The sequence below is a fragment of the Drosophila montana genome, unplaced genomic scaffold (assembly GCF_035044405.1).
Source record: "Drosophila montana isolate Dmon_TW-CO22-7 unplaced genomic scaffold, ASM3504440v1 contig_3513_1, whole genome shotgun sequence".
Classification (NCBI taxonomy): domain Eukaryota; kingdom Metazoa; phylum Arthropoda; class Insecta; order Diptera; family Drosophilidae; genus Drosophila; species Drosophila montana.
The window spans coordinates 127,411-154,443 of record NW_026998392.1 but is presented as its reverse complement, the minus strand read 5'-3'; the positions used below and the strand labels follow the sequence as shown (position 1 = coordinate 154,443).

At 39.1% G+C, this 27,033-nt stretch overlaps 2 protein-coding genes and 1 non-coding gene across 4 annotated transcripts in view; 2 read left to right on the top strand and 1 right to left on the bottom strand.

Annotated features, from left to right (window-relative positions):
* LOC135435127 (uncharacterized) overlaps positions 1–27,033 on the bottom strand; it is a 169,385-nt gene that overhangs the window by 102,127 nt on the left and 40,225 nt on the right. The window contains exon 2 of the mRNA XM_064692033.1: positions 20,286–20,341. The gene's annotated coding sequence lies outside the window, so the exon portion shown is untranslated. The remainder of the gene's footprint in view (positions 1–20,285; positions 20,342–27,033) is intronic.
* Positions 1,829–12,587, top strand: LOC135435112 (cGMP-dependent protein kinase 1). 2 transcript variants are annotated; one of them, XM_064692013.1, is made up of 10 exons: positions 1,829–2,610; positions 7,248–7,319; positions 7,653–8,651; positions 10,166–10,323; positions 10,407–10,690; positions 10,747–10,916; positions 10,974–11,212; positions 11,267–11,587; positions 11,655–11,886; positions 11,939–12,587. In XM_064692013.1, the coding sequence occupies exons 1-10, from the start codon at positions 2,506–2,508 to the stop codon at positions 12,449–12,451; spliced, it is 3,093 nt and encodes a 1,030-aa protein (XP_064548083.1). In that variant the 5' UTR covers positions 1,829–2,505; the 3' UTR covers positions 12,452–12,587. The 2 variants fall into 2 exon arrangements, with proteins under 2 accessions (XP_064548083.1, XP_064548084.1); XM_064692014.1 differs by having other exon boundaries at positions 2,235–2,610; positions 8,211–8,651.
* TRNAG-GCC (transfer RNA glycine (anticodon GCC)) lies at positions 13,611–13,681 on the top strand. The gene has a single exon. It is a non-coding gene; the product is annotated as a tRNA-Gly (tRNA).

Here is a 27,033-nt window from a genome sequence, read left to right as displayed (position 1 = left end):
ACTTATCGGTGTCCATGAAATTATAGAGCAAATTCGATAAGAAGTTGTTTCTTATGCCCACGGCACACAGTCACTGCTAGAACTCTGATCTGTGCTGTCAAATGTTTTGTTTTATTCCATTTACCTAACAAATAGAACAGCCTGCGAATCAATCACATTGCGCCTGATATGGATATCTAATCAAAAGAAATAAGCTTCAGTTTCTTCCATTTTTTTTTTCTTTTATAATTTGCTCACCGAAGCTTATTTCCTAATCCGACTAAAACATCGAAATATTTCAGTTTAACTAATACAGGTCTTGTATTATGAGAAATTCGGATTTTTGTGAAAATGCCGGGTAACACTTCAGCTAAAGAAAATAAACCATAGAGAACACCAGAAACAAAAACAAAAATAAAAGAAATATTCCGCTGATAACTGCAAAATGAAATATCAATAAAACAATATAAATGACGGACTCGTGACTCTTGTGAATCGCTTGTCGATGTTGTTATTGGTGGCAAGAAAAGAGAAACACAAATGGTTGTTAGAAGACAACAAAAAAATATAAGTTATGCTTTTCTTTTGCCGTTTTCGATTTGCAATATACAATTGTTGTGTTCTTTCGCTGTTATCTATACAGATGTCGTGTAATACGAAACTGATATCATCTATAAGTAGCAAGATGTATGCAGATATGCAGAACGGTATTGTTGGATAGATAATTGGAGCAGTCCGCGTCAGCAATTTGGTCAAGTCGGCCGCAGGTTTGGATTGTGAATTTGACTTGAAACCGTCTGCTGAGCCGATAAGACACAAGGAAAAACCCAGTTTGATTAACGGCCACAAACTAAAGGGCCAATCGGCCTTTTCTTGTACCCCAAAGCTATTGGCCAAACAATGAAATCCCTCGCATAAATAGAAAACAATTAGCCGTTTCAAACGATAAGAGATGTACGATAAAAATGAAAAAAAACCACTTCTTCAGTGACTCATAACCGCCTGAAGTGGAATTGGCGAGTCGAAACATGGCAAAGCGTGGCAATGGGCTTCGGGCTCTGACTAATTAGCTCATTCATTTGGCGATGCGTGAAATTTATGAACTTTACAACTTTTGCTATAAGTGGAAAAATATCTGATGAAAAGCGAATTTTCGGTTTGCTTTTGTGCAAGCGCCGAAACAGCCTTATCAGCTACTTTGGTCGATATATTGAAGGATTTTTTTAATACTATTTGCTATTAAAAGAAATTTTTTGATAACACCATTTGACAATAAAACATCTGATTTTTGCGACAACTTAAATTTCAACATCAATAAGGCATAAAATCAAAAAGTGAGTAGGTTGCTCGTATAAATATTTCAATAACATCGCGATTCAATAATCTTCAGATTTTATATTGGCTTGGTTTGCCTTGTCAGCCGTTCGAAGAACTTGCTGATAAGCCAGGCATAACCAAACCTAATGCACAAAACCTAGAGCTGGAAAACAAGGCTATTGGATTCAACGATTTAATTTTATTAGCCTAGTTTCGTAACCACTGTATTGGATTGCAATACCATAGAACAGACAAAGGACCGTATTCCTTGCCTCAATCAACTTTTCTACGCTTTATGTTTATACCCTGCAGCGCAAAAAGAATGAAAGAAAAACTCAGTCTCGTGTTACCGAGAGCTTACCACTTCGAAAATAAGCACATAAATACAAAAACACTAAAAGATATTTCATAAATAAGAAACAAAATTAAATAAAAAAGCAATTGCAGTTCGCACAGCAAAGAGTTTAATTTAATTAATGTGTGCCACAAAAAGTAATACGATCAAATAAAATATAATGAAAAAAATCAAGTCGCACCAAATCGAAATCAAAGCGCAGGAAAAGAAACAATATTTATTTACATGTTTCAGCCGTAAAAGCGCAACAAATCAAAAAGGCCGCCATAAATCTAATCAATTTAAAAAGAAATATATCTCTTTTGGTGCTGGCGCAGTTGTTGATAACGCGTCAAGTGCTCGATGGCAGTGCGCGAAAATCCGAGTACATATTCAAATCGAGTCACTGATTCGAATTGAGGGCTAAAAATAATCGATATATCGCGAATTACAACAATTGCAGCCGAGCGCAACAAATTTACAGCGGCAATTAAGTGCGCGATCATAAATCAAAATTCCGGCAACAGTTATCAAAAGAGGGTTAAAGCACCGTTAACCACTCGGCTCTGTTTTATTTGCAGCCACCAATCACAATAACAATAAATACAAAAATACCAATAATAACAATAGCAATAGCAATAGCAACAAAAGATGTGCGATAAATATGCTAAAATAGTAGCTGACAACTAACCAACCACAGTAAACGGCAAACAGCAAACGGCAGCAGGCAGCAAATAAACAATAACAACCCCTTTACCCCCAGCATTTACTATTTAACTACCCGGCGTGCATAGCGCCCAACGTGTGAGGCTCCCCACTCAGGTGACCCCTGCCATCCAACAGCAGAAGCAGCACCCACTCTCCCCCCCGCAAACATGGCCTGCTTTCCGCGTCTCTTCCATCATCGCAGTAAAAACAAATTTACGCCTGCTCAAGATGAGAACACCGACACGATACTCAACACACAAGATAGCCCCGTGGTGAGTTTCTGCAACTGAGAGAGAGAGCAGTGTACACACGCATACATATACATGAATAAGTACAAGTAGTGGCCGATAAGCGGCACTGATAAGTTGATTAAGTGTTTAATTAAGTTATGTGGCGGGGGGAAATAGCCAACGCTATAACTAAGCGTTACAGTTAACCAAATACTAAAGCTGACTAAAAATAAAAAACAAAAACAAAACACGTGTGTAGCAAAAAACTTGTTATCCTTATCAACGACTTTGGGGAATGTGACGTTCACTTTTCACATGCCTTATCATAATAACAAAAGAGAAAGAGCTTTCATACATGCACCGAAGCTCTTATACGCTCACTAAACTGTTTGAGCAGAAATACATTAGATAATTTATCATCTTTGTTATTTACAAATTTTATAATTTTTCGTTTACAAAATTGATGTGAAAGAAGTAACACATGTTCGATAAGTTATATGCGTCTTTTATAAGCAAACGTGTGTTATAGTCTTTCAGTTATGTGGAACAGTTTGTTAGTGGGATAATTCTACAAAACAATACATAACCCATTTTCAAGCTTTTACTGTAAGCTTTATCAAATGAAATAATTAAGCATAACTACTTATCTAAACGGGGCAATACGTAAAATCATAACACATTATGTTCTCTTATCTATTTGTCATTGAAATCCCAATTGTTGGTAGCAACTTTTATCAATTGCCAACGCTAGGCTCGTATCTATCACACTCATAAGCATATAAGTACATATTAATGATATATATTATGTTTCTACAGTTGATGGCTTACTTTTGGCTTCTGATAATAGTAGGTCTTAGAGTTTGTATGTCGCCATATGCTTGGAGTTAAGAGGCATCGACTGAGATAGTGTTTAATTGTAAATGACATAAGCTCTCATAAAAATTTGACTGCCAAGTATTTAACGTATCAAGTTGTGATTTTCATTCAGTTTGAACAGGATTTCCCATTCGAAATTGGCTTAACCAAATTACCCAGGCCCATAAAAATATCTTTGAAATTGCAATCGCAGCACTTCGTTGGGGTGAAACAAAAGCACACATTTAATATGCAAAAATATGATAATCATGCACATGAATATGTGTGGGAATGAAACTCATGCATAAATCGAACCCAAACATATTCGAACCCGCAAATGGAACATAAATATGCACAATCCGTAGGTGCGCAGCTATCGATGAAAGGAACATTGAGTCCCGTAGTCTGAACTAGATGCCTGCGGTTGCTGACGGGATGTGAACGTGATAAGGATTGCCAGGATTGCGCGTGGAGTTCAAAGTCAAAGTCGTCAAATAAACAACGCCCCAGAGGGAAATAAATGCAATGCATTTGACATCTTGAAGTATTTCCAGCTAGCGCGGCGATAAATACAAAATAAAAAAATAAAATCATGCACCGTGTTTTTTGACAAATTTATGACTTCGATATACTCTTACTTTAATACTGGTGAGCAACCCTTTGTAGGCAACGATTAGCAACAACAATCGGAATCGCATCAAAACAGCCATCAGAATAATCGCTCCGGGCGGCTGCCCCCTCGACATAGCCGACATTAGCAACGAGAGCATTTCCCAGCGATTTTTTTCTGGCGGTTTCCGTGGGAAAACGGAAAACCTGTCAAAATGCCGTCGTTTAAGGCTGATTAGCATATCAAAGTAGAGACAACCACGCGACCTGCATATTGACATGTGTTTATTTATGCGGCTTGTGGGCTGCCAAACGACAACAACAACAACAGCAACGATCCTACATTGTGGCCTCCCCAAAAGGTTTGAATATTTTATTGCCCGCATGCCTGGCTGCCAATTGAGCGATAAGACGCTCTGTTATTTTGCGGGTGACACCACAAGACCAGAGTTGGCAGTTCAAAAAAAGCTTTTAAGGTCGAACTAGGCCGGCAGAAAAGTCACTAATCGCTGGCGCTACTTGCTTCAGCTCATTTAAAATGCGATATCCTGTCCCTGAGGAATTTGAATAAATATTTAAAACCACGATTATTGGTCAGCTCTGATATATTAAAATTTTTAAAGCACCCTTTACAAACGTACACCCATCAGATAGTGCCTTAAAATATATCCCACAATTATTGGTGCAACCCAATGGGATCAGAATTATTTTACTATTTTCCCAATTTGCCTTTTGAAACATTTTTGCATTAATATAAAAGCTATAAAATGATTTAACTGCACTAAGAATACAAATTTAACAAATATTTATGCCTTATATTTGATCAATAGTGAGCTTTGTATTAATTTTAATTTATTTATTTTTTATCGTGTCAGTATTCTAACAAAGCATTTCATTCTATATCTACAAACAAGATCAAGATCGTTATTTTTATTTCTCAACAGAAAATTCATTGAGATTTTCATTGGAATTTCTCACTAACATAAGCTTGTTTCTATTTTAAACTTTTTGTTTACAGTCATAAAACAAAGCTTTAATATGTTTCTTGCTACTTCACATAAAAGAGATTCTATCTTTATCAAGTGCACATATAAATATAAGCAAATAAAAATACTCAAATAATGTGAGCACGACATTTAAATAAAAGCCAACCTAACGAACTTTAAATACTCTTGCATAGAAAACCACAATATAATTAAGCTGAACGCGATTAATATTCCAGTTTTTAGCTCTTGAAATTAAAAACTGCAAAAAGACTTTCAACTTGAACACCTAAGATATAAACTTTGTTGCAGCTATGCGAATGTATCTTTCTAAATGAGTGTATTCGAGATATACTCGCATATTTAGATACCCCATCTATAGGTACACATGAGAAGAACATTTATTATTTATTTTGAACAACGTGCCCGTAAATAAAAGCAGACAAACAAAGGAATCGGCACAGATAAAGTTGTGGGCCAAGTTGGGGGCTATCAACATGGCACTGGAAAAAAGTCAATATAAATGAAAATTGGATACTCTTTTATAGCACTCGTGACTAATTCGAAGACAAATGCGAATAAGTCGATTAGTTTTGGGTTGGGAAATTTAAAAGGAATTGAAAATTTAAATTTATGCCCAAAGCACTTTCAGTTTTATAAAACTGCGAGCCAACATACACACACAAACATACACACAGTCGCACACCCAATAAAAGCCCATCAACCCGATAAAGCTATTCGAAAATCCTGAGCTGTCACATAATCAAAAGTGGGGAAAAGCCCCTCTGACTGTTTCGTCAGCTGGCTGCGAGTCGGATTTAAACAAATGACAGTTTTTTTTATGCAATATGAAGAGCAAAGCTCGAAAATATGGAAAATATTTGCCACAAGTATAATACGCACAGAGTTCAAATACAAATACGAATACAAACGCTACGATATAGAAACATATTTATAAGGCGCAAATGCCTCAAACGCCAACACAATGGCTGTTTGTTGTTGTTTATTGAGGCTCAACAGAGGGATAAACTGGCAACTGTTGCAGACATTAAACTGCACGGCTCTCCGCATTTATCAGCCGTGTCAGCTACAGATTGATTTCAAAGCAACGGACAGATACATCAACACACACACACACACAAACACCCGCACACACACCCGCAGTGTGTCAAGCAGAGCAACCGGCATTATTTGCTTACTTTCACAGATTGTTTGGGAATTTCCTTTTTTAAATGATTTTTTTTTTTTGGTGGCTGATTTGTTGGCATTTTCTGAGTAGCAGTAGCAATTGTTGTTCCTTTCGCAGTTATATATGTACATATTTTGTATTCTCTTTGTTAGCAGAGACCTGTTGACATTTGGTGCGATTTGCGGTCCCACAGTGTATAAAGCTAAATTATGTTGGACATAAATTTCAACAGCTGTCGAGTTTTAGTCCAGCTGCCAGCTAATGCTTAGAAACCTTTATATCCTTACAAAAAGTTAAGGCTTTTAGTCTAAATGGTAGTAGTCTAAAATAATTTCAAAAATGCTGTGACACGAATTAATAGAACAATGATACTGATACTAATAGAGGGAAAAGGTTTTCTTTTTATTTTAAAAATTAACTTTTTTATCCTTTATATTCTATTGAATAATCAATCCTCTTAAAGTATATAACTTAGTCTTTTATTCATATATTTTAATAACAAACATTATCATGCTCGACGCCTATTAAAGGTATGAATAAGCAGCTAATCTGACCACAGTATTATTATCAACTAAATTTGTAATAGTAAATTCAAATGCTTTATAAGATTATTTTAAGATTTGCGCAAGTGTTAGTCACATATATGAACATGCCTCACGATAGAATAAAAATCAGATAAATTTAAAGGATTATAATTTAAATACTTTTCGAATAAAATTGAACATATATTACTTTCATCCTTTAAGGACCCCATTGAACTAAAGAAAGGATTGATTTGTGACATTTGCAATTGAAATATTTCTGTGTTAGATTGCTCTATGAAAAAATAATACTAGGTTTAGCTTTAATTATAAAGAACTTACAATTTTATAAGGTTGTCTTATAGTTTACTCGTATATCGCCAATTAATATATGCCCTAACCTTGTCTTCCTTGTGACTCTGGGTGTTTCCACTTTCAATTATTTCTTAGATATTACAGATTGATATTTAATGTTGTATTATAACTCGTTCTAATCGCTCAAGTTTTCTTGTAAATTTTCAGCAAATTGGTCTCTACATTCGACGCGAGGAGAAACCACTTTATTCACCCTTAATTACGCCTAGTGCCAGTGAGGTGAGTGTCTTTTTTTAGAAGGTAAATCTGTTGCAAAGCACTTCTCCCAGCACAAGCTCACGGGTCCGGCGGCCATCCATCCAACCTATCCAACCGTTTTCTGCTTGTCTTTGGCAAACTCAATTAATATTTGCACACATGTTTCTTATACTTTCAAACGAAATGATGCTAACAACAACGACAACAACACAACACACTTGTAAATATGTACACAACACAACAACAACAACAACACAAACAATACCCACGGACCCATTTGCACCCCGCACTTTTGTTTGTCTTTGTAAATGTTTGGACGTACGTCCACACCTGGTTCCCACCGGGTCCTATTAGGCGCAACTGCAGCGCCTAAAACAACAGCCCTCCAGTTCCTCCGCCCAGCCGCTCCAGGCTGTAGCCGAAAATGTGGTTATCACTAGCACTGCTGACAACAATGCCGACGACAGCATCGGAAGCCAGCACCATGAGCAGCATCCAAAGAAGTTTCGTTCGCACAAAAGCAGGCTTCAAGCAGAAGATAGAGTAAAGGAGAAGGAGAAGTCCTCGACAGTCAATGGAAGTGCAATTAATGTCACACGTACCAATTCAAAATTAAAGCCCGTCAAAGAACGACGCCCTACCGCACTGCCTACCGAGGCGCCCAACGTGGATGGTGCCCAACGTGTTGCTGATGTGGTTGCCGATAAGGAACTGGCAACGGGGGAGCTGGAGCAGGTTGGTGACGTTGTGGACGGAGAGTCAAAGCTCAAAGGGAATGTGAATGGCATAATTGATGAGAACGGTGACAATGAGGCTGTCAAAAATCCATCGACAGGAACGCCCTCGATATTCACACCAATACCAACACCGCCAGCAAAGGCAAATGTTAAATTTTTCATTGGTCATACACAGGAACTAAATACCGAGCAGCCCTCTGATGACATTTTGTCCTGGCATAGCAATGATGCTAACAACAACAACAGCAACAAGCTGACAAATGGAACATTACCAACTGGCCAACAAGGACATGCACATGGACAGCGGCTGGCCGAGTCAATGACGACGACGACGGCGATGTCGCAAAAGGTGCCCGCAAAGAGCTGCAGCAATGTGTCGCTCAATTATCTTAGAAGGTCCAAAAGCACGATAGCCAGCACCGAGCCAGTGACCACCAGCAGCCAGCGGAGGCGTGTGTCGACCATGCCCGACATTAACATACCAACGCCGCCACCCATGCCCCTCGAGCTCCTAAAGCCAGTAACACCGCTGCATTTGCGCAAGAAGCGAAGTGCGGAGCGTCAAACGGCTCAGGACTCGCTTCCTGTAGCCGACCTGGATGTTTCGGTCAGTCAAGTATGTAACAAACCAGTTTAGCCCGGCGAAAAGGTCATCTGAATTTTGTGGCCAGTTGCCACCAGTTTGTGTCATTTTTTGAGCTCTCAGTAAACTTTAAGCATAGGATATACCCAGGTCTCCAATGGATAAGGAGTATATTAGTTTTATGATATGTCCGTCTGGCTATATAAATAACATTTTTACAAACGCAACCATTAAACTAGAATTTAGTAGTTGGATATGTTGTGAAGCTCTCGCTTTCAAATTTCCCCCAGTTTGAAAGTCATAGTTTTAAAGTCAATTTCGTCACATTACAGTTTGCGAGTAATCGGTTATTACTGTGGGTAAAATAATGTTTATCGAATAGATAATATATCTGCTAAATGCAATTATTGGATGCACCTAATAGATTCATGTAATAAATATTATTCGAATTTCAAAAACTTTGCCCAAATTAAACTCTAGTTCGTCCTTCCAATGAGCGAAATGTGCAATTATTTTACTAGACCAATACAACATTGTTTAACCTGGGCGTGGCAGTAGCTAAGTACTCATTACAAATTAAATAACCCTTTCTACGTCAATATGCAGCAAAAATAACAAAAGGGTACACAACATGGCCAACAGCTGTGGAAAAGTCGGTATATTATTGTACAAACTAGCAGTGGGAGTCGAGGCAGAAGGTTGACTCCTCGGCATGCTACTAATTACAAGCGAAATGTTAATTGTTTGGCAACAGACATGAACTCTAACTTTTGGCCAACAAAAACAGGCAACAGATAAAACTGTTGCTTACCCTATCACGCAGGACTTCCCTCTTTCTCTCTCTCTCTCTCTGTCTCTCTCTCTCTCTCCCTCTGCTTTTATGCAGTTGCTGCTCTTTTACTGCCCGGTTACATTGCTTAAAGCCCCCGATACTTACCTGTATCTAAGCGCTCTCCTTGCTAAATGCCGCTGAGGCAGCGAATTTGCCAACCCACAACTGAATTTTGGCTGATGTTGCGCCTTGTAAGACGCCATCCTTATATTAACCTGCGAGCCTGCCTACGTGCAGCGACTGTGGCGACGATAGTTTTGCCCCGCAGATCTGGCCCCAACCGGAAACGCTTATAATGGTTGCGATTCCACTGTGTAAATGGAGGTAAATATTTAATGGGAAGCGTCCGTTAAGGCCCGCGGGTACACAACAACCCAGCCCACTTTAGAAGCTCGTAAAATCTTTAATTCACCAAAATAAGACTGAGTAAACTTGAGTGGGGCTGTGTTCTCAGGCAGTGATAAACTGTCGACTAAATTGAAATGTCCCAGGTTCCGTTTGATGTCATAGAGGAGGCGCCTCAACAATAAAAACATGTTGGGTCAACCCTGAGTTAATCTCGAAGCTCAACTTAAACTGTCAACAAATAACCACAAAACTCAGTTGACCATTAAAAGATTGGAAAAAGCAAACAAACAAACAGCTAAATAACCCGATATTTGGTTTGATTTGGTTTACTTTTCGGCTATTGTTGGAAATCAACCGCATCAATTAGGATGAAACGGTCAAGCTAGAGGACAGCGAGAGGGCCAGCAGAAGCAGCCGTGGCTCTGCAGCGAAAATACATCGCGTGGAGGGAGGTCTCATCTATGTGCGACCGAATTTGCCCGTGCAGCAGAATATTGAAATCGAATTTAATGCAAAGGACGAAGCGTAAGTTGAGTAAACATCCATTGTTGATTGCCCAAGGTAAGCCGTATCTATGTGGGTCCGCCTCACTTCCTTTCTCATTCTAGTACACGCAATCTCATACTCAATGCCATCGAACGAAATGATTTCCTCAATAATCTAATGGACAAGGAGCGCAAGGACATGGTCATCAATGCAATGGCACCGGCCAGCTACAAGAAGAACAGTTACATCATCAACGAGCACGACGAGGGCTCCGAGATCTTTGTCTCCGCCGAAGGCTACTACGATGTCATACAAGCGGGTCAGCATGTGGGCAACTTCGGGCCTGCGACCGTCTTTGGTGAACTAGCAATACTCTACAATGCGCCACGCAAAGCCACTATAAAGGGTAAGCAGCTTCATGTTCTGAAGTGTAACACTGCAAGTGAACCCTCTGCCTTGCAGCTGCCACCGATGCGCGAGTTTGGAAGATTACGCGAGAAACGTTTCGTGCCATTATGCAAATCTCGGGCTCTAGGGAGCGCGAGGAGAACTTGCAGTTCCTACGCTCGGCTCCATTCCTGCAGGAGCTGGAGGAGAGTCTCCTCACCAAAGTTGTCGATCTATTGCAGCGGGTAGGAGCTCTCACGTTTCTTTACAAGTATCAATAACCATTTTGGAAATGTACGCAGAAATTTTACGAGACAGGCAGCTGCATTGTACGCGAGGGCGAGGTGGGCAACGAGTTCTTCATCATACGCGGCGGCACGGTGACCATCAAGAAAAAGAACCAAGCTGGACAGGAACAAATTGTGGCCAAGCGGAAGCGTGGCGACTATTTTGGGGAGCAGGCACTCATGAATGCGGACGTCCGACAGGCGAGCGTCTATGCGGATGCGCCAGGCACTGAGGTGCTTAAGCTGGAGCGAGAGTAAGAAGAACACGTCCAATAAGTCTGCTCTTAGTATATCCTACCCCCTCACAGAGCCTTCATCAGCTACCTGGGCACCATAAGGCAGCTGAGCGAGAAGCCCCACGCGCAGACCAACAACGAGATTGGACGTTCGAGCAGCAAAGGTGCCGAATTCGATAATGAGCATGCCCACATCGCAATATCAGATCTGAAGAAAGTAGCTACGCTGGGTGCTGGCGCTTTTGGGCGTGTGGATCTGGTCACACACAACAGTAAGGCATTTGCGCTGAAGATCATTAAGAAGATCGAGGTGATCAAACAGGATCAAATTGAGCACGTCTACAATGAGAAGAATGTGATGATCAAGTGCCGCGATTCACCCTTTATAGTGCAGTGAGTAGATCCAAACTGAAATCTAATGAAATGAGATATTTAAATATTCTAAAACCCTTTTGCCTAGACTCTATCGTACCTATCGCAATGAGAAGTATGTGTACTTTCTGATGGAGGCCTGCATGGGCGGCGATGTCTGGACGGTCATGTCAAAGCGTCAGTATTTCGATGATAAGACTGCCAAGTTTATAGCGGGCTGCGTCGTAGAAGCCTTTGACTTTCTGCACGCGCACAACTTTATCTACAGGGACCTCAAGCCGGAGAACCTAATGCTCAGCAGCGATGGCTACTGCAAGCTGGTAAGTCGACTTCCAAATATGAATAGCACAGATTTTAAATGGCAATTTTTAGGTCGACTTTGGCTTCGCCAAGTACGTGCGTCCCAACGAGAAGACCAACACGTTTGCTGGCACGCCTGAGTATGTGGCACCCGAGATTATCCTGGATCGCGGACATGATCGCTCCGTGGACTACTGGGCACTGGGCATACTAGTGTACGAGCTGCTGGTTGGCAAAACGCCCTTTCGTGGGGTCAATCAAATCAAGATCTACCAAAACATCCTGAGTGGCATCGATGTCATACACATGCCCTCGCGCATACCCAAGTCTGCGCAGCATCTAATACGGCATCTGTGCAAGCAGCTGCCCGCCGAGCGGCTGGGCTATCAACGCAAGGGCATTGCGGACATCAAGCGGCACAGCTGGTTCGACAACCTGGACTGGACGCGACTTAGACAGAAGCAGCTGCCCTCGCCTATAAAGCGCAACGTGAGGAGTTTGACAGACCTGCAATACTTTATCCACGCCCAGGAGCCAGACTATGAGCCGCCCGAAGAGCTAAGTGGCTGGGATAAGGACTTCTAAAAGAGTATATACCTAGAGACATTGTTCATAAGTAAATAGAGTTTAATCGGTTAGACCGTAGGTACGAGGCGAATACGTGTCATAAGCTGTAAATAAATTTGATATTATGATTGCTTAAAGTTGATCTGGAACCCGAGCTCCCGATGTTTTGCAATTTAACTTTGGCCATCTGCTGTGCCGCCTGCGGTTGAAGCCGCCCAATCAGCAGGTTATTTGTTTTCGCCACTTCAATTAGAAGCGCAAACTAGTTTTTGTTGTTATCGAGATGTCACACGCACACACACACAATAGAGTTAGCCAAGCAACTAGAATAAACATTTTCAATTAAGCACTTTCAGCGAGTACCCACTTGGCTCGCGACACATTGTTTTCAAAGCTTGTACAAAACGCTGTCCCGTCCGCTGCAGTGTCCAATGTCTTAAAGACACATATATGTGTTGCAGACAGCTTTAAACGTCATTGGGTGGCACTTTGTAATTGGGTCTTAAAGTAACTTTGTCGTCCTATTGTCTGGCTTGTAGAGCTGAGCTTGTGCTGTCCTCATCAAGAGCTGACGGCAGTCATTATTGCCCGCATGCCGTTGACATTCATTTGTATCTTATAGATACTTCTAAAAGCACATCCAACATAATTGCATTGTGTGCATGTGGCTTTTCATGCCACGTTGCGAATGCTGCACATGACACAAACTTTATTGTTTTTGAATATAATAATAAAGTGGAGCTTGCCTTACGGCTGCTAACGAGCGAACAAGGCTTCCCTTCTAGGTAGATCCAACAAGTGCCAGCAAAGCTGCCCAGAAACCTCAAGTGTGTGTGCGAGTGTCTGTGTGTGTGAGCGTCAGCTTGGTTGTTATGCAAATATGAAACCGAGTCGAGTGCAATTATGTGAACTTGAGGTCTTTATATCAAGTCTCTTAATTAGACCACCTCGAGCAAATGTTCTACGTGTCCAACTCGTAATGAAACTTCAGCCCTTTGTTTAATTTCGGGTTGAGCTCGTATATAAATATCAAATATGAGAACATAAACAAATTTTATTTTTGTGAAAACAAATTAAATATGCTTATCAATATATGTTTCTATTTTAATTTATGTTCATAGTTAAAGTTGCCAATCAAATCGGTTCGTGTTTGGTATTTGTTTTAATTTTGACACAAGCATCGGTGGTTCAGTGGTAGAATGCTCGCCTGCCACGCGGGCGGCCCGGGTTCGATTCCCGGCCGATGCAAACAACTTTTTTTGCTTATAAAATATTTTCTTTAAAATAATTGTAAAGAACATAAACACCTATTGTCGTGTCACTATGACCTTAGTATTGAGAGGAAATAAAAAAGTTCATTCAGTCAGCAAATAAAAAATAAAATTTCTGTTTTGTAGTTGATTTGGCCCTCGCTTTTCCTTGCTATAAACACAAACCGACGATGCAGGAAAAAGCCACAAAAATAATAAATGATAATTGATAATAACGTTTTGCTACCTTCCTTCCGTTGTGGACGGAACACAGTGAACGAATAAGCCAAATAAAAGAGAGTATGTAAAGGAAATCAATAAAAATGATGGCGACAACATTTGGTCACAATTTCAATTTTGTGGCAGCCAAGCAAAACGAGCAAAGCGCCGCAGCATTTCAACAATTTCCGCACGCCGTCTGCGGTGGCGGCAAGTGAAAATTTTCATTTTCGCAACTGTCGCAAATGTTTGCTATATATTTTCTTAGACACCTTAGACAACGCCTTCCAGCATTTCTATGCGACTGCACACCGCAGCGACAAAGTTGGACGAAATGTCATCATTTCCGTTGGGAAGACGGTGTGCGCTCAAGCGTCAACGACGAGGACCAGGCCGAGGACGAGGACGAGGACGTGGACGAGCTCGACGTCTACTAGAAAACGAGCATGTCGACGGGTTATCAGTAAAACAGAGCGCGCACACCGGGCGAAAAGGGTTAACTAAGAGAAACCATGCAAATCCCTTTTTATTTGCCCGAAAACTTTTGATGCAAAAAGCCTCAAAAATATATATTTGGTCGAATCCAAAACGCAGGACGAAAGCAGCGAGTCGGCTCGTGCCCCAGGGCCACTCAATGCTGCCGCGCACGGTTCTTAAACGAAGCGTGAAATTGTTAAATGAGTGCGAATGTCTACGTAGTAGCAGGATATCCGAAGGGGCGACCTCGTGGATGGGGCTGTCTTCTTTGCATTTGTGTGAAATTATTGATTAAGAAAGTTGCTCGACATGCACGTTTGGTCAACTTCTACTCGCCAGATATGCCCCTGCTCCATTCAATCCAATTGAATCGAATTGAGTTTGTGTCCCGCCTGGGCTTTCATCGAATTGACTGCCAATTGAGTCCAGTCTTTGAAATATAATTAAATAATAACGTTTGCAACTGGCATTTATGTAGCAACAAATTAAGTTGGATCACAATCAAGTTTGTGCGAAATAAAAGTTAGTTACACTTTTACAAAACTAAGTTAAGGTGCTTCATTCATATTACGCATACGCAACGCTGTGCCTACATTCAGTTTTGTCCCAGCACACATCATTTAGAGCCCAGAATATTTACAAGTGGCATCATCGAGTACAAGTCGGGGCCTTTCTGATAAACCTAAACAATATTTTTATATTATTATTTAAAACGAGTCTCCTGCAGGCTACATATGCTCTACACATTCATACATAAGCACGTATGTGAGTCTTTGAAATCTTTTGAAACAAAACTGTCAAAACAGGCCTAACAAGCAATTTATAAATTGTGGATGGCAACGAACACAAAATGAAAGCAAAAGAAAATGTTTTTCATAGTTTGAACTCTTGGTCAAACTATGTAGATAGCACGGCTTCGAGCATAGGCCTAATATATGCAGCCTTGGCAAACTTAAAGCTCCTTAACAACTTGGACTTTCCCCATTCAAATATACGAATGCAAATTTTATGCCAAACTTAAAGGACTTGGCAACACGGCTGCTCCTTACATAACTTGTCCACAATCTGATTGGGGCTACAAACAGCATTTTGACCCTAATCAATGCGAGTATTGTTTACCTACACTTTTCCAACATCTGATGCCCGGCAGCAGCCTACAAAACTGTGCACAAATCTGTTTCACATTTCGATTGAAGCCTGTTATGTCCATTGATTTAATCTATGCATGTACACATTCCTCATAATAGACAGTTCAAACTGTTGCGACAACACTTCAGTAGCTTAGAAAATGCCGAACTGAGTCTTAGGCCATACTTTGTGATAGCAGAACAATTAACATTGAAAATGTGTGCCAAACATTAAAAGGAAAACAAATTTATAAAATATGTGCATTCTGATTCTACGATTTAAGTACATTTAAGCTGTATTTATGTAAAATTTTTTTTTATATACAAATTTATAAACATTGTGCCCTGGAGTGTCCAAGTAAAATGATTCCTATAATTAAATGTGGAATCTGGCTTAGACAACTCCAACAGTAACTGCCAATATGTTGATTTCTTGTTTAATTTGTTATTAGTCAGAAAGAAAACTGAAAATGTAACAAATTAGAAAATAAACCATACAGAAATAGTAAATGACTGGAGTTAAACAATAAATATTGTTTTTGTTTTTGCAAACTACAATGCTGTCATATGTAGTTAAAGTCTTTTTCGTAAATGCCATTTGCTATCTAACCTTAAGCAATCAATTTGTTGGGATCAGTTTCACCATTTCAACGCAAATAGTGGTATTATAAAGTGGATATCCATCAGTGGACAGCAGCAAAGATAGCTCCCCAATTGGCACTTACATGCACGCAAGTGCTGAACATCAACTAAAATCCTTTTTGCTGCATTCAAATCTCAAAACAAATCATCACAGGCCCACACGCACACGCACACACACACACACACACACGCACTCGCACACCCATACGAGCGCCAACAAATGCCGCTGTGTTGACCATTTACAGGCAAAACACACAAACGGCTGCCCTGGGTGCAATTTGAAATTTGGGCATTCAATAACGATTTACACAATATACATAAACACACTGGCACAAGCACGCACACACATACAAACACACGGACACACACGCACGCACACACACACGAATATAGTTCGTGCGGTCCTGGCAAATAAGCTTTAAAATTTACCATTAACAGCCGGCCAATGTTTACAAATGGCAGCTGAGAAGCAAAAGCAATGCAAAGTTGTCCTGTTTTCAAATGTGCGCTTAGCACGTATGGATTTGTTGTGCTGGCAGCAGGGACAACAAATGATTGTCCTTTGCCAGTGTGATTCCATTGAGAGCTGGGCGTGGCCAGCTGATTGGGGCGGCCGCTCGATTGTGATCTAATCAGCTTCGTTCTAAAAGAAGCTGTTAACAATATTGTCAATTTTGTGTCCACTCGCTGGCTGAACAACCATCGGGTAGGCGGGGCGGTGCGGCAGCTAGTTTATTTTTATGTTGAGAAAAAGTTAAATTTGCATATTTTTTTCTTGCTATTTTTGTTGTTTTTTTTTTTTTTGTGCCAGGTTGTTGGGACCCTTTTGTGTCCTTGCTGCTGTTCATTTTGTGGGCGTCGGCTGAGCAGCGTTTGCCACATAAACACTTTGGTGCTGAACACTATGAATAATTAATGAGTTTTGTGTTCTTGTTGCCGGTCAAGTTGTGGCCGTAGCTGTTGTTGTTGTTGTTGTCCCTGAGAACTTTTAAGCAGGCTACCACAATTGCTGTTTGTTTGCCTTTGTGTGGCATGCTTTTGGGCGCCGCTTGGCCAGTAGGCTCATGCAATATTCGTGCGGCATTTAGGGCACTCGAGCAGTTGCTTCCTTAATATGCTTTCCAAATTCAGAACTGAAACTTTGTCAAATAATAACACTATTTAATTTCTCGTGGTTAAGAAATTTAATAAAAGTTTTCCTCAATCTATTATACTTTTGAATGTTGAATGTTTGTATTACAAAAATTATATGCTTCTACTCCAAGCGTGTATAAGAATTTTACAAATTTAGCCATTTAAATTATTTGAGCTTTTCTTGAAGTCAAACGATTTGACAGACACAGACTTGAGTACACACTTAGCCATATGCACAAATCACATTACTCACACACTCTCGACCTCTTGTCGCCATCAAATTATGTTATTTTCATGAGCGGCCAAAAAGTATGCAAATATTTGTAATGCGCAAATATATATTTCGCTCGGTTAGAATAAACATCTGCAGCCACAATAACAACAACAACAACAAAGGGGCTCGCAGACATGCAAAAAGGTCGTCAGATTGTTAACAAGTTCATAAAAAGACGCTGGCACATAAGCACACACACACACACACATATGCAAGGCACAATTATAGAAGCAGCAACCGGATCCGGGGGCTGGGACTGAAGCTGAGGCTGGCTGGCATTTGCACCACCTAAATACTACACGACGCGGCTGGTTGCGTATTTGCAAAGCACTTTTTTCATCCTGCGTCTGCTGCTGCTCCTACTTCTTCTTCTTCATCTACTGCGATAAGCAACAGAATGCAAACAGCACAACAGTATGCTACAAAATAAAGGCCAGAGCCAGGTCAGAAGGAAGGAACGGGTGCTGCTGCTGTTTGCATGTGGCAATTCATGTTTGGTGTGGTGAGTGTGTGTGAGGGCGTGGCTAGTCTGCTCTATGCATTTGTATGCGCAGATTGAAGTTGCCGGGACGAAACCTTTCGGATCGCAGAGTCAATGCTAAATTAAAGCATAAACAAATGCAATCAGCAAGGGAATAAAACCAAAATAAATCCGCTTAAATGCAATACAATTTTTTGTCTTTTTTATGCACACATGCAGTTTGTTGCTCTAGCCTTATTTAATGCTTAGTTGGGCAACAACAACAGTTGCTGCGGCAACAATTAAAAGCGATTTGCGACCGCAGTTCAAATAGCTTTAATTCTATTGCCACCCCCTTTTGTGTGTGTGTGTGTACGTGTGTATCTTGCAGTAATACAATTTTAAACAATACCACGTATTTGAAATATGTTTGGCCAAATTAATTAAATTCCAATAAGGCAGGCATTAATAATAATTATACTCATTTTTTTCTTGCTTGATGTTGCATATTGATTATATTTGCATATTTTATTAATTTAATTTCGTTATTTAATTTTTTTTGAATACTTTAAAAGAACAATTTAATGATTTATTTACATTGTAGAAAGCATTTTCAATTAAAAAGCCATTGTTCTTGTTTAACCAAAGCTCTCAAGTTAAATATTGAATCAATGTTTTCAATTTCAAAAGTTTAGTTCCCTTTTGATATAAAATCCATTTTAAATCGTATGGAAAAATTCGTCAAACAGAAAATAAATATCATAAATATGTGAATTTATAATTGACTTTGCGAGTTTAAAAGTTCAAATGTACATAACTTTATTAACTTTTTAATGCTATTTTTGACATCAATTGTACGGTAAAATAGTGGCTACTGATTTAAGCTTTATATTTTTGCTAGCGGGTATTGCCCGGCCTTGCCCGTGGATCGTTTTTGTGCTATAAATTTTAGATATAGCCTTTCCACTGAGTACACGCTGATGGAAATCTACTCGTCTTGATCTCCACTTCAATTTAAAAGTATGATAGTCTTGCGGTGAGAATCTTTAAGCTGAAGAATAAACTTTCGTTTATAAAACTTTGAGCCGCATATACAAGCCAAGAACGTATCAAATAAATTAACACAAGGATCTTTGAAAATGATTTGGAAGCCGATCGGATGGTAAGCAAATCTTTCATACAGCCGTTTTTCTCTAATTAAACAATGTTGTTGGTGAAATTTTTCAAATCGATGGTAAAAAGATAACTACATTGAAAATTTGAGCTTCCTAGCTCTCACGGCTTGTGTCAGTCAGACAGTCAGGACAAACAGTTTTACATGTAGAGATTATCCCATTCTTTTATTTTTCAGACTTTAAACTATTCTAACATTAACGAGAAAGAAGTGCTATCTTCGGCACACCGAAGATTTAATACCCTTGCAGACCCAACCTTTTCAAAATGCTTATAGTGCTTTGCCCGTATCTAAGAAGCACAGGGAAAATAGTTAATGCCGAGTATGGTTAAGATATCTTGAAAAACAAAAAAAATTCCATACAACAGCATAATTTTCAACCGATCGTTCCTATGGCAGCTATATGATATAGTTGTCCGATCTTAATAGGATTTTGCATATATATGGGGAGCGTAGTAAAACTAATAAATACCGCGTTTGGTCAAGATATCTTGAAACACATAAAAATTTTCCATACAAAAACTTAATTTTCGACCGATCTTTCCTATGGCAGCTATATGATATAGTTGTCCAATCTTAATAGGATTTTGCATATATATGGGGAGCGTAGTGAAACTAATAAATACCGCGTTTGGTCAAGATATCTTGAAAAACATAAAAATTTTCCATACAAGAACCTACTTTTCGACCGATCGTTCCTATGGCAGCTATATGATATAGTTGTCCGATCCAGCTGGTTTTGACATATGAACTGCGTGCAACAGAAAGAGGGACTTCTGCAAAGTTTCATAAAGATAGCTTTAAAACTGAGAGACTAGTTCGCATAGAAACAGACAGACGGACAGACGGACAGACGGACATGGCTATATCAACTCGGCTGTTGATACTGATCAAGAATATATATACTTTATGGGGTCGGAGATGTCTCCTTCTATGCGTTACACATTTCACGACAAAATTATAATACCCTCTGCAAGGGTATAAAAAGAAGCTTCAAATTTAATATTATTTGGCATTATTAAACACACACACATACACTCACTAATTAAAAATATTTTCTAAAATTAGAAGCCCCGTATTTGAACCGAAACTCACCGTCAATCATTTTAGCACACAAGACTGTGAAAGTGTGTGGGGCTTCCTTTTGGCAGCTGTAATCAGAAAAGGGAAAGTTTTAATTAAATAGAAAATATTTATGCAGTATTTATGCAAATAAAAAGAAACAACATTTAAGAAACGCACAACTTGCGACCCAAAATTGCTGTAAAATATTAAACAATTAAGTAGAAAGAATTGTTGCCGCACAGCACAAGTGTTAATAATTGAAATACACATAGCTGGAAAAATGTTGGCCAAGAACAACTTGCTAAACAAATAGGCGAGGCAAACTTTCTGCCTGCGGCCAATTAATAATAAATCGTGACGGGGAAAAAGTCGGAGACGGAGGCAGAGGCAGAGACTGCTGCCAACTAATGATGCGCTCCATTTGGGCCGAACCACGTGCAACAACAAATTAGCGCCACAAAACGGGGCCAGAACTTTGGTCAGATGGCCCAAAAGTCAAAAGGTGGCCAGGACAGGGAAAAGATAAAGGTGCAAAGGAGAATGTGGCCAAAAACTTTTCCAAAGGGTCGTTCAATTGGTCTTAGCAACTGTTGCGGGCTTAGCGCCTGATTGAGCGCGTCCAAATTTAAGGACCACTTCCCCGTTGCCTCACCCAACGTTCTGCACTTGGCACTTGGCTCTTCCACGCTTTTGTTCGCGTCACGGACTGATTGATAAGGTAAATTCGACCCGGGCAGGGGCAAGGTCAGCACAAAAGTGTTTCAAACAATTTGTTGAAGAATTTTTGGTGGTTGCAATTTATGAATGGGCAACGTTATTTACCTTTGCTCTGCATGTATTTGCTTATTTTAAAATTAAATCAATGTGCCTTATTGCTTTGTGGCCAATGAATTAGGGCAACTTTAGCCTAATTGCATTACTTAATTATCCTGGAAGGCGCGTACGGGGCTGGGTTGGGTTGGACTCAAAGGCAAATAAACTTTTCGAAAATAATGGCACCTAATATTGATATAAATGAAGATTTTAATCCAAATAATGCACAAAGAGAAAATGAAATACAATGTAGAATTTAAATTAAAACTGAATAAAAGAGAAACGGCGCCGTAAAAAAGCCTCCTCAATCATATTATTTCAATCGGGAAAGCTTTGTGAGCTCTATTCGGAATTCCCATAACTTCGCCAGCATTGTCCAATCTATTTCGAAATCAATTTTCAACTGCCTTGGGTGCCTTATTAAGCCCGAATTGAAAATAACAGAAGCTAATCAATCAAAATGCGCAGCCTGTTTGGCTTATGTATTGCCAATACCGCCCGGTCGTTTCGGCCTGGGTCGAATCAGGCAAACAATTTACGCACTGCCAAAAAACAAAATACATAAATAAATAAGCATAAAACTGCGAATTGATATCAAGAAGCAGCCTAAGTTCTGTTTGGGGGCAAGGTTGGGTGGGCCGAAATTGCGTTCGCCTCAAGATTAGCCATGCCTCCTGACTCGCCTTCCAATTTCAAATATCAAAACTCATTTTGACACGCATCAAAAGTGAAAACTGACAGCGTAAAGAATGGTTCAAGAGAATTGAATTCGTACCTGGAGGCGTAGGGGTAGGTTTGATTGATTCTCAAATTGTTTAGATGCCTTTGTTTATAGATGATGATGATTATGATGCTGATGATGAAGATGGTGTGAGGAGCTGCTTAGATGTGTTGGATATTTATCCCGACACCAACCACAAGTTCAATTAAATTTGCTTAATCAATTGTGAATGTTGAACAGAATTAGGGCCTATCTGTTTTGCAGCGTAATTAAATTTTCTAATTGAGTTGCCATCGACTTGAAATGTGCCGCAATATTGTGCGGCAAGTTATCGCTGACGTGCCACAAAATTGACTTCGGCTAATTTATAAGCGGCATACTTTTTGGCTTTTAGGCCATGTGCCTAGTATTCTGGTTTTGTTTTGGTCTGGGGCCGGGCTACACAAGTTTGCTGATGTTGCTAATAAATTAGTTGTGCTAGTAAAAAACTTGCGCCGCATAAAAATACTCTTAACAGGCCTATAGGCAGGCAATACTTTATGTTGTTTATGCGCAAATTGTTTTCTCTTTTTTTTGTTCTTTTGTTTTCTAAGTGTTATGATTTATGTACACAAAGCTGCCACGCCTCAGTCATAATTTATGCCTGTATACACAGACCTTCAAACCACATAAAAAACGAAATGCTCTCAAACATGAAATATATTTGAAATACATTTGTGTAATTAGTGGTTCCAAACGCAGAATGATATGACTTATTACACAATCTTAATTATGACCATAAGAACAAAACAATAAAAAAGCCGCATAAATGCAATGCAGACTTACAAAAAGAACGAGTAAGAGATTTATTCAGATTTCTCAGAGATGTACTTCAAAATGGTTCAGCGCACATTGTTCCTAACTCTACAAAGATTTAATGGCTGCTTTCTGCCAAAAACAAGCTCTTTAGAAAATATGGTCTGTATGTACACATATATATATATATATTGGATCGTCGAAAAGAAGAAGTATATATCTGGAATCTTCTTGATATATGCGTACGAGGGACACAAAGCGAAATTTGAAAGTTTCGGAAATTGCTGATAAAATATGCCAATATGCAGTCTAATAACAAGCGCGTCTGCGTTTTCATCCTTATTTATTTTCCCAGAATTAGGCAGAGAAAACTGAAAGGCCTCGGGATTTACCTAAATCGATTTTTCACAATTTAAAACATTGCATTATATACTTGACTAAATTCAAATATTTACTAAAATTTAATCCCAGTTAACTGTATTTAATGCCTGTTTGCAACTAGTAGCTGTAGCAAGCTGTAGAATCAGGGATCGTGCCGCTTTTCAAATTACAAAATACAAAATAGACAAATGCAGATGTACTTTATCGAGCTTTTCAGTTTCAGTTTTTCAAAATCGCATAGTTGACAGTGATATTTGGTATAGGATACAATAACGGCTAAAAGAGACAGGATCTTTCTTTATCAACTATCCCAAGAGTAGGTTACCCAGACAACTCGTCTACCGGTTTCTCAAATCGATTACAACTTCCTACACATCAATTATATTCTTTTGATAAAAATAATAGCCTAGGATTATGTAGGCACATTTTTTGGGGAAATTAAATAGATACTGTAATCACAAATCATAGTTGCATGTCCACTAAATAGATCCAAAACATAAGCCTGCATAACTTTATGACAGCTCATTTTATTTACCCATTTTGATGTGTTCAGAAGAGAAAGAGAAAAAGGAAATGTGCCGCCTAGGTCTATACAACAAATTTAAAATAAATCACAGCCGGCTGCAAGGATGCAGTTTTCCTGTTTCGAAAGAAGATGGCATGCATAATTAGAGCAACCTGTCTGCCGAAATGAATAAATTTGCGCCCTGAATGCGACTCACATGTGTACACTTGAACATGAATGCAAACTCTTCTGTGAAAATGTGTATGAATGCATCCACATATATGTGTGCGCAATTGTATGCGTGCGGACATTTGCAAGTGGGAAAACTCCAGAGATAAATGTAAAGAAATACATTTTGCGCCAGCTGCCAGCACTTTGCGGCAACTTAGGACCTTAATATGAAAATTGAACGACCGCATACTCCTAAAAGTTGAATAAGCTGAATATTAAATTCAACGGGGCCAGATACTAATTTCACATACGAATATACTTTAAGCATTCGATAATTTCCATAACATGCGAAATCTTCAGATAATTGCAGTTGCCTTGAAAATCTCTTTGTTGGCTCATTTTAACTAATTTAAGAATAAAAGGAAAATATATATGTATATATTATATTTTTTTAAATTTTGTAGTATAGCATAGGATGTATGCATACACCCAGGAATTAAGACCCAGATCTGACTACTTTGTACCCAACCGCCGGCAATCAAGCACTGTACCCAAATAAAGCTATCCTTTCATATTTATTATGTTGTATTTCACGCAATATCTAAATAAAATCAAAGTAAAAGGGTTCACTCGACTAATTGCAGATTATTCAGTTAACCCGTTGCGGTTGTATTAGGGCAGCCGTTTTGAGTTGACTTGGCCAAAATGTGCTCATAAAATTATCAGAATAAACAGCCCTTTCGGCGAGCAGCATTCCGTGAGCCACTAAAACTGTTGCACATAATTATATGTAATTATTTTTAACAGCACGCCATAAGCCATGAAAATTACGGTCTTTACCCATGAAGCTGAAACCGCAGTTATGGCCATGTTTAGTGCATTTGGCCAACACTCACAGCCAAGCGACAAAAACCAAAAATCCAACAAATTGCGCTCTGTTACGTCCAACAGATAAATATGTGTATGCCCAGCTGATGGCTGATTGCATCAGTTTATTATTTTTCACACACTATTACGCGTTCAATTTGCAGTCGCTAATAGACGGCAATGGCGATTAAAACTCTTAATGTGCCACATTGTTGCTAAAGGCAATGTCCTCCCATCCAGAGTCTGGCTCTCCCTTTAGTGCAAGACCTGCCTTGACTTTATTGAGTGATTATTGATATTTATGGCTAGAAAAACCGGACTTAGTTGGCCACTTAATATGTTTAACAGAGCGTTGAATTTATGGCCTAGACTAATAGCTAACTCATGCAATGCTGAGCACGTCGAGTGCGATAGCATAACTTTATATTATGGGAGTAAGTAAACATTAGAAATCAGACGACTTTTCTCTTTTATGGCCTGATTTCACGCATCTCTTAGTATATCTATCGACACGGCTGACATTTGTGTCTTAGGGAGAACATTTTGCAATCAACGTGCAGGTTGATTGAAATGCGTTTATCAGAATGTGAATTAATATTAATTATGCAGTCTTTTCAACATACATCGAATTGATTCTATTATAATTTAATTGAATTTCACACACGGCTGACATATATAGTATTTGTTTCTCCATTTAAAACACTCTCATTATATACATATATCCAATAATAAACAGACGCAAGCATTTTAAAATAAGTTTTTGTCCACCTCTCATAACACCGAGAAAGTCTATCTGCGGATCTGTTTGGCCGTTTCGACTGTTGTTGACATTAATTGCCAATTAATTTTGCTGCTGCAACATTAACAGAATTCAATAAATTAATAATATTTCGTGCTCTTTGAATACAAATATACGCATATATATATACTATTAACAGTTCGCTATGTTAATTAAGAGAATTGTCAAATACAGAAAGTTCGCCAGAGTGGAGCAAATATCAACAAGCATTGAGGATGCTTAATTTTGAACGTTTGGGTCGTTTTTAAATGGCCTTTTAATCGACAAAGAAACTTTAAAAGCCAAGTCAAGAAAAAAATGAGCTAAATTCTAAACTGTGCCTAATAGAAATTTAACAGGGTGCGCACAAAGCAGATTAGTTTTTTTTTTTGGAAAACTTTAAACGACGCTTTAAAGCCAAACGTGCGTAACAAATGCCAAACATTTAAAAACAACACATTAGAGAGAAAGAGAGAGAGAGAGAATGAGTGGGAGAGAGCTGAGTAAATAAGTGGACAGTGAACAAAGCAAAAGTTAGGGGCAAAAATCACTCATACGCACTATCTAAAGAAATAGGGGAAATTGGTAGGGGATAGGAGCTTAGAGCTTGGCACATACACACACACACACACACACAGACACACGCACGAGTTTATGTACGCTTCAATGCAGTTGTTTGGCATTTGCTTTGCGGGACTTGGTAGGTGTTAAACTTTGCTTCATTTTCGAACATTTTTGCTTTGCACTACTTTTTGTTAACGAGAACCATTTGCAGGATACGTCATATATTTGTCTTTCGTCTTTCCTTATTTGCGTCGCAAACACAATACGTGAGATCAAAGCATGCGCAAGTGTAACAAAACATATATATATACTTAGAAGTACGTTATATAAACTTGTGTAAAAAACGAAAGCATAAAATAAAAGTTTGACTTCGCTTTGTTATTTGTCTGTTTGTTGGGCCAAAGTCAATTTATGGTTTGCTACCCGCATAATTTCATTTTGTTTTGTTTGACTTGATATTCGTGGAGCAGCTCGCAGATAATGCGACAGCCTATAAAATGCTGCCAAATTTGTGCTTTTATGATTATGGTTTAGTTTGTTTTTAAGGTCATAAAATAAAGAGCATAATTAAAATTATTTCATGGCTCAAATTTAATGCTGGCCCATAAAGTTTTTATATCAATATGAAAAATTTTGCAAATATTTAGAATAATCCAAATTTTATATTACTTATAAACAACATATTCAAAGCAATCTCTCTTTCCTATACAAGTATATCAGGCTGTGAAGGCAACGTTTTAATATTTTCATAAGCCGCTCAAGTATTGCGCGCCACATTCGACGTATGCGCAATTATTTTTAAAGCACATTAATTTTACAGGGCGACAATGCAAGCGTCGCATTTAAATGCTCTTATAAAGGCCATAAATAAATTTCCCATTAATTCAATTGAAGCAGGACACACACGTGCACAACCACCCACAGCCAGTTTCTGGACACAGTCAGCCATTGGCTTTCGACTGCTCGGCGCCTGCATGTATGCAATTAAAAATTTGCACGTTGTTTTTCGTTCATTAAGTGGCCCCGGCGTGAGCTTCCGGCCACGGCTGTGCAGTGTGCCCTCTGCTGCTGTTTTGGTTTTTGGGACGGACTTCATCTTGCTGCTGGCATTAATACAAAAATAAATTCATTATTGCCTCCACTAGCCGAAAAGCAGGCTAGTCAACTCTTTTTCGACATTGGC